Here is an 8,100-nt window from a genome sequence, read left to right on the forward strand (position 1 = left end):
CAGCTGTTTAATCTGAATCTCCTTTTTGTTCTTCAGGATCTTCAGGCGTGAATTCACCATTTGTAAAGCTGTTCCCAGCTTCGAGCAATTGAGCTAACTCTCGCCTCAGCTGTTTAATCTGAATTTCATTTTTTGTTCTTGAGGATCTTCAGGCGTGAATGTACGCTCAATCGAATCAGATCCAGTGGCTCCGTAACGGTGGCGTCTTCCTCGGCGGACATAGAGGGTTTTGAAATTGCGAAGAAGAAGAAGAAAAAGAATCTATATTCCGATGTTTCTCTCAATCAGGTCACCGATGAAAATGAAAAAGAAGAAGAATCTATTTAACTATGAATCTATACTCTGATGTCTCTCTAAATTTCGAAGAAGATCTGCGTAAATTTGTTTTTTTTACTTTTGGGTTTTAATTTGCCACGTGTCATCAAAAAAAAAGCTGTTTTTTTCGCTGATGTGAACGCCCTATGGAGCCTCAAAAGCTCCATTTTATTAGTAGAGATTGTGAAAAATACAAGAAAATATCTCATATATCTACTAGCAATCTTTTACATAAAGATTGTGAAAAATACAAGAAAAAATCTCATATATCTACGAGCAACCAACATCTAGTTTTCATATATTAAGAAAGTTCAGGTCATTATAACCTTTGTTCTGGTCAAAAATTACAACCAAAAGAGGTTTCTATTGGAGAAATTACAAGATCTCTCCCTCCTCAAGATCGTCGATTCTCATAGCATCAAAAACCTCCGAGTCGTCCTCATCCGAATCATCATCATCGTTTCTTAAAAACAGACCCAACTCAGGTAACCAAGTTCTTGTCGGATCACAGCTACCACAGAGATTAATCATATTCTCGTTAAACTTCGAGGCGTTATTCTCTTCTAAGTCAACTTCTTTGACCATCTGTAAACATTTATAGAAATTAGAATCTTGGTTTCTTCCATCCGCTAAAATGGTTTTTCAAGAAACTGTGAAAAGGAGTTTCTAAAATTCTGACAAATACCTTTTCTAGCTTAAGCCGTTCTCTCTCACGTTTCTCTTTCAACTCGGCTTCTGCTCTCATTCTTGTAGCAAGCTTAGCGGCTGCTATCTCTGCTTCAATTCTAGCTTTCTCTGCAAATATTTTAAACGTCAACAGGCGAGAAAACCGAAAAGTTTGAGAGTTTCTTACTTTCATTAGAACATGTACCTTCACGTTGAGTTTTCTCCATCTGTTCCTTTTCTATCTGTATTCTAATTAGATCAGATTTGTTACTCTGAGAACAACACAGCAACATAGCAATTTTTAGTGAAACAAAAGCTGTGAAAGTCTCTCTTTCTTTGTAGTTGGAATCAAGAAAGTAATGATGATACCTTGTCAAGGACTTTTCTGTGTTTAGCTTTCAGGATGGTCTCTGCAAACTGACACTTGAGTATTGCAGCACGAATAGCCTTCTCAGGTGGCAACGGAGGCATAGGAGGTAATGGCTTTTTCAACTCTGTAGAATCAGAGAGAGATCCTAAGAAACCATACTATAGGAATCCCATAGACCATAAGAGAGGAATGATAACTTGCCATTATCCAAAGGTGTATCAAGCTGAGAACTGACACAATCATTCTTTGAGCTTATAGACCCTAAAAAAGAAACAAAACAAGTATATACAATGTTATAACAGAAATAGAATCAAGAGGCGTTTAAATGAAAAAAGAAAGGTGAAAGAAAGAGCTTAAGATTCCTCACCATTGGAATGAGGATCTGACTCGCTCGCCTGTGAACATGAATTGTCCTTTACCAGATTATCCTGTTTCCCACAAGAGTATCAGAAATCTGAATTCCTTTTGCCAATGAAAAGAACAAGAGGAAACTCAAATCCATCAAAGATAAAGCAATAATCTGCTTATACCGTCAGTGTAGAAACTTCACTTCCAGATGAGTTACAGGACTTGAGGCATATGCAAGTTATCCTACCACATGAACTACATCTGCAGGATGAAGTTGGGGTTGAACCTGCATAATATGCATATACAGTTATACAATACGACTGTTGAGAACCCACTTATTAAAAAAAGTAAAATTTCCACACGTAAATACCTTTGCTTGGGTTTTCCACAGTCGAACCAAGACCCTGCTCGAATTTCTTAATCCTCAACTGAAAATATCAAACATATGTCAATCGTTTCAATCCAAAAAAATTACCCATAATCACAGTAACAAGTCTATCATTCTGATCATATACCATACCTTGGTTGCTAAAGTCGTCTGTGTGACAACAGGAGTATCCTTTTTGCTCAGCTTTGTCACAGATTTTAACAAAGGAGGAACCTTTTGAGACATCTCTTTCGCCCGTTTTGGCAATTCCGCAGAGAACCTCCCAGAGGATGCTGACGTTTCAGGGCTGCTCTGTCTAACCCAACCCACTTCAACCGGCTGCCTTCTAGAACCTTCTGTAACTTTCTCCCCGTGTAAATCCGAAACCTTTTTCTTCCTAAGCGATTCCCATCTCGCCTCAAAAATCTCCAGAAGCTCCTTCGCCACATCATGAACAAAATTCTCCGGAGGATTATACCTCAACGCATTGTCAAAAGTCAACCTGACATCGGCCGCAAACTCATCCGCACTGCTGTAAACATTCTTCAAAAGCTTGGAACTGATAGTGCCAAGATCCATGGGCTTCGATATCACAGAGAAGTAATCAGGAATGTTGAGCTTAACAGGATCCACAGGCTCGCCAAACAGCCACCCAAACTCGTGCCCTCTCAAAGATTTCAAGAGGTTAAGACACTGACTAGACAAAACACGGTTCAGCTTCTGCTTCTTGTGAGCCTGAACCTCCTCTAGCTCCTCAGGTCCACGCTTCCTTGACTGAACATCTTCTTCTTCTTTACCGATGGGTTTATTCTCAGTGCTCTTAGCGTTAGTGCAGTTGTTAAACGTTTGGAAAGCTTTGACGGAGCCTTCAGGGCCAAACTTTATCCTCAGTTTGGTTATTCCAACCATTGCTTCTTGATTCGAATACACATAAAATCAAAACCAGTTTCAGAATCGATTCAAATTCAAATTCGATTCAACGATTAGATACCCAAGCAAAGAACGATTCTGAAAAGAGCGATTAGGGTTTATAAGTGCGGCTGCACAAAACTCGAAAATTAGGGTTTTTACGTCAAGACGATCAACTCGATTCAACAATTGGATACACAAGCAAACTCCGACTAATTAGGGTTTATCGAAATCGATACGATTGAGATGAAAACATTACGCTTCGAAACGAAATTTAATGACGAATCCGAGAAGAGCAATGATTAGAGAGAGAGAGAGAGAGAGAGAGAGAGAGAGAGAGAGAGAGAGAGAGAGAGAGAGAGAGAGAGAGAGAGAGCTCTTACCTGGGGAAAGAATTGATCGAACGAAGGAAGGAGCGATTATGAGAGAGTGCAGTCGGCGTAAAGCAGAGTGATGACGAACATTAACCTTTTCTTTTCTTTCCAAGTGAGGCTTTTATAGGGTGGATTAAATAAACGTGCATTGTTAACCCTTTGTGCGCAAAAGAAAAAGGTTAACCTTTAATTAATCGATTAAACCACGTCAAAATAACACAACACAACACATTGAACACACCACAAAATAATTGTTATTATCTCGCATTTAAAAAGTAACCTCCAGAGGAGAAAATTTCCTTTTTGTAATAATTAATAAATGATGTTCAGTCTACATTATGAAAATATTCTTTCCAGTTATGTATTTTTTAGAGGAAAAGACTAGGATAGCACCAAACCAAGTTTTGTTCTCAAACTAGCATTCAAGGTTTAAAGTCACAAAAATATGTTTCATTAAAGAGATAAATATACACTTATACCCCTTGGGTTAATTAATTCAAACTTTAGGGTTTAGAGTTAAGAGGTGAGGTTTTGGAATTAGGGTTTAAAATTTTATAAAATAAATAGTAAAAAATTAAAAATAAAATTATAAAAAACAGTTTCAAAAAGTATTTTTGAATTATAAAAAGAAAATTTGAAAAAGAAAATTCAAAAAAAAAATATTTCAAAAAAAAATTATAAAAAATTTCGAATCTGAAACTATAAAAAAATTCTTTTTTTTTCATTTTTTATTTTTTATTTTATTTGTTTTTATTTATTTTTGTTTGTTATTTTGTGAATTTCTCCATTTAGTGCCATTTTTGAGACAAAAACTCAAAATGTGCTATTATTGACAATTGCCCTATTTTTTATTACAAAAAAAACTAACCAATAAAAGATTATATTAAGCTAAGTTCAGGAAAAAAATTATAGTAATCGATATAGATTCAAATTTTAAATTATAAAATGTTAGACGTACATTATATTTTAAAAGGAAATTTGTTGTCTTTATCAAGATAATAAAATATCGTAATTAATGTTTATATCAACTAATAAAACTAAATTAAATTCAGTTCCAATTAGTTCGCACTAAACAATTCATAACCTTTTCAGCATCTTCATTACTCTCACATAACAAGGCTGTAATCTAAATAACACACTCACACCTATCATCAGGTTTAATTCTTCTTTGAATGGACACATAAACCAAATCATCTCTCCTTTTAGTTTTTCCTAAGCATTGAACCAAACAAGTGCATCTTATCACATTAACTTGAACCCCAACTTCTAACATCTAAACAATTACATATTTTCTACTTTTCCACCACTCCCGTATATATTTAACATAACTGTGTAACTAATACTATCATGTTTACACTACCCAGACTTCTTTATATCATCAAACAACCTTTATACTTCTTCCTCCGCACCAATAACAACACATATATTCAACAATGTGTTGTACAAAATGAAATCTTCTCACAACTAAAGAGTACCTTTAGCCCACATTGCTTTTCCATAAACCTTCAATGGAGCGGTCAAATGTCTTCTCATTTGGAGTTAAACCCGACCCAACCATCTCAGGAAACAAACTCTTACCCTAAACCCCGTTTCCCAGCTCTTCCCATAGCTTCCAAGTTCCAGCAAATTATTATACAATACACAACCACATTAGGATTCAGAACTATATCTCTCATCTCTTTCAAAACACACATAATCCCAGCTCACCAAACATATTCCCCAACACAGAGAACACTATATCATCAGATCTCCAACCCCATCTGCAGGCATCAAACCTTTTTTATACATCCTCTCGAACCATTCAATCGCTTTGTGGTAAAGATTGCACCTTTTTAACAAGTGGTGATAGTTGAATAAGTGATGTTATCAAGCTCACCAACATCATTCACATTTCTCACGTGTCGTCTCCTCAATAAGCTAAAACTGTCTCTTAAATATTAGAGATTTCATCGTGACATTATAAAAGATCATTTCGCATTCTTGGTTTTGACCAATCGAAGAACGTATGAGTGTTTTACCATTGTCATAAAACTTTATGGATCAAAAGTTCAAAAACGGTTAAGCACTAGGAATGTGTTATCCTTATTTGGTGGATGAGGAATGTCATCGAGAGTATACAAAAACTCAGATTTTTCGTTGAAATTAGTATTATTGAGCTTATGAGCAAAAGCCCTAAGATCTAAGTTGCACCAAGACCAGGACGGGGACCGGAAACTAGGACGGGAGCGGGGACAGGAGCAGGAATAGGAAACTTCAAACTTAAAATTTGTAGATACGGGTACGGGATAGAAACGGCTATATATAATATAAGAATACGTATAAATCAAAATATTAGAATCTCTCATATATGATTCAACAGTTTTAAAAACAGTTTAAAAACAACATGATAAGCTAAACATCTACTAGTTATACCACCAATATTAAAATAAACAATTAAACAAACGATAATATTCAAAACTAAACATACATTAACCACACAAAACAAAACACAAAACAAAACACCATTAAAGATGAAAAGACACAAGAATAAAGCATAGAAAAGACATATATGTTGTTTATTATCAGAAACACATGAAATCACATATTCGAATACAGAAACACATAGAGAGAAAAAATCTGAAAGTTGTATATGAATCATAATTCAAACGTAAGCAACTGAAAACATAAAGACCAGAAAGAGACAAGAAGAAAAAACATGCGCATGTGATATATGGTTGAGAGTCGAAGAGAAAGACACTAAGGTATGCGTGGAAGATACTATTGATAAATAACTTATTTATTTTCAGAATTATTAGAATAAAAAAAAATTAAAAGCAAACGGATACATTTCCTTTTTATTGACACGTTTTTTAGACGTCTCAGGTCTCTGGCCAAACCTCTCTCCGTTAAGTCATGCCGTCACGGGTTCACCTTACAAACTCAGACTTTTCGTTGAAACCAATATTATTGAGCTTCTGAGCAAAATCCCTAAGATCTAAATTGCACCAAGACAAGGACGGAGACCGGAAACTGGGACGAGAGCAGGGACAGGAAACGTCAAACTAAAAATTTGTAGATACGGGTACGGCATAAAAACGACTATATGAAGGAAAAATGATTGCTAGCTACATGAAGTATTGGTCATCACATGGTTAACCATGCAAACTAAACTAATGTATACCTAACCACACGAAGTACTTGATATACATGACAAAATCCTTTAACTTTATGATGTTATGTAGTTAACATCACGAGTTTAATTTATTCATCCAAAAACTGATGTGGATGTTAGAGATCGTTTAAATATCTTGTTTTAACTATTAAAATATGACCGACCCGACTATATTTAACTAAAATTAGATTTTGACCCACATTTTAAAAGCGTAAGAATATTTTTAACAAAATCTATTTACAAAATCTATATGTTTTAACATCTTTTGATAAGTAGTGTTTTAACATTTTTATTTTAGTGTACTTTAAAACTATATAATTGTATTATTTTTATTTATATTAATCTGTTTTGTTATGAACTTTTTGTATGTAATGTGTTAACATTTTAATTTTAGTGTTTTAACATTTTTATTTAACTGGCTTTTAAAAATTTATAATTCTATTATTAATTTGTTTTGTTTTTTATTCAATTGTGGGAACCGAAATTTGCACTGTAGATTTTCGTTTAAATAAGGAAAGTATGAGAGCCCTAATTTCTCAGAGGTCCCGGATATCTGTTAATACCACACGCTAAGCAATCAGAACACGAAATAACAACGACAAAGTATATAAGATCGTAAAAAGAGAGCAAAGTAGGTCTTATTACGAATCTGCGTTACAACAAGTTATAAGCCTGGGCTCGAGAGCTGTCGGCGAGATTCCTAGTTCTAGCAACCCTAAGACGGCTTAACCTAATTTAGTCGCAGCTCAAACAACAAAAAACGGAAAATTTCCTAAACTGCTCTAAGTGCTGAGTTTTCTGTGAAAAAGTTCTCTTCCCATGCCTCTCGCCTTGGACGCCTTATATACTCGCTCCTAGGTCGGTTTACGCCTTTCCCCTTCTGCCCTTAAGGCGTCATAGCCTAAAAATGGAGATATTCCATTTTTCTCGATCTTCGTAATTATCTAAAAAATTTCGTATTTATTCGCGGAAACTTGACATTGATGTTTCCTTGCGAACCAAGCATAAACCGTCCCACAGTTTACGGACTGCTGGTTAAGAAATCGTAAGGTGGGCTTCGAGTCATGTCTTAGGTCCCTTTGGGCCGTCTTTCGACTTGAAGCGTTTATTACGTCTTCTTTCGATAAAAACAAACTTTCCGCGGTTTTTATCGTAAAGTTTTATTGATGACTTCGAATGGCAGAAAACATGAAATGGGTTCGCTACGGTCTTCGGGAGACAGCATCGAAGGGTAGACGAGAATGCATGGATTTGTGTTGTATCGTCGTTTTGGAAGAGCTTGGTCGCTACGTAGCGACCGAGCTCGGTTCGAGCTTGGTCGCTTCGCATTGACCGGGCAGTTTGCATGTGCGGTAGTTGCGTAGTGACTGAGCTTGGTTTGTCCGTGTTCCGATCGTCATATTCGAACCTATACGTGGCTGGTTTAGATACGTTTCCGTTACCTTGGGACAGCTTGTGTTTGATCCAAACGGGATTTGAACAAGGTTTAATCTCGAGAACATAAGTCGCGACATTCTTTTGACCAAGCACAATTTGTCGCGGAAAGATACTCATACTTGTAATTTGCAGAGATTTGGATGTTAACTTCGTCGTAACCATT

At 35.8% G+C, this 8,100-nt stretch overlaps 1 protein-coding gene and 1 pseudogene across 2 annotated transcripts; both read right to left on the reverse strand.

The window, feature by feature from the left end:
- Positions 1-504: 504 nt before the first annotated feature.
- Positions 505-3,529, reverse strand: LOC106406955 (transcription factor GTE12). Of its 2 annotated transcripts, none has more exons than XM_013847714.3 (10): positions 3,359-3,529; positions 2,220-2,980; positions 2,070-2,127; positions 1,882-1,985; positions 1,719-1,779; positions 1,553-1,612; positions 1,351-1,475; positions 1,187-1,253; positions 1,001-1,110; positions 505-900 (listed from the first exon to the last, which is right to left on the reverse strand). In XM_013847714.3, the coding sequence occupies exons 2-10, from the start codon at positions 2,973-2,975 to the stop codon at positions 691-693; spliced, it is 1,551 nt and encodes a 516-aa protein (XP_013703168.1). In that variant the 5' UTR covers positions 2,976-2,980; positions 3,359-3,529; the 3' UTR covers positions 505-690. The 2 variants fall into 2 exon arrangements, with proteins under 2 accessions (XP_013703168.1, XP_013703169.1); XM_013847715.3 differs by having other exon boundaries at positions 2,220-2,977; positions 3,359-3,518.
- Positions 3,530-4,237: 708 nt separating this feature from the next.
- On the reverse strand, positions 4,238-6,800 carry LOC106408437 (annotated as a pseudogene).
- Positions 6,801-8,100: the final 1,300 nt, after the last annotated feature.

The sequence above is a fragment of the Brassica napus genome, chromosome A2, assembly GCF_020379485.1.
Source record: "Brassica napus cultivar Da-Ae chromosome A2, Da-Ae, whole genome shotgun sequence".
Classification (NCBI taxonomy): domain Eukaryota; kingdom Viridiplantae; phylum Streptophyta; class Magnoliopsida; order Brassicales; family Brassicaceae; genus Brassica; species Brassica napus.

Coding starts and splice junctions, on each gene's coding strand:
- LOC106406955 (XM_013847714.3), bottom strand. CDS start 2,975: ATGGTTGGAATAACCAAACTGAGGATAAAGTTTGGCCCTGAAGGCTCC. Junction 1,986..2,069: donor TGTGGAAAACCCAAGCAAAG/GTATTTACGTGT, acceptor CATATTATGCAG/GTTCAACCCCAACTTCATCC. Junction 1,254..1,350: donor ACAGAAAAGTCCTTGACAAG/GTATCATCATTA, acceptor TGTTGTTCTCAG/AGTAACAAATCTGATCTAAT.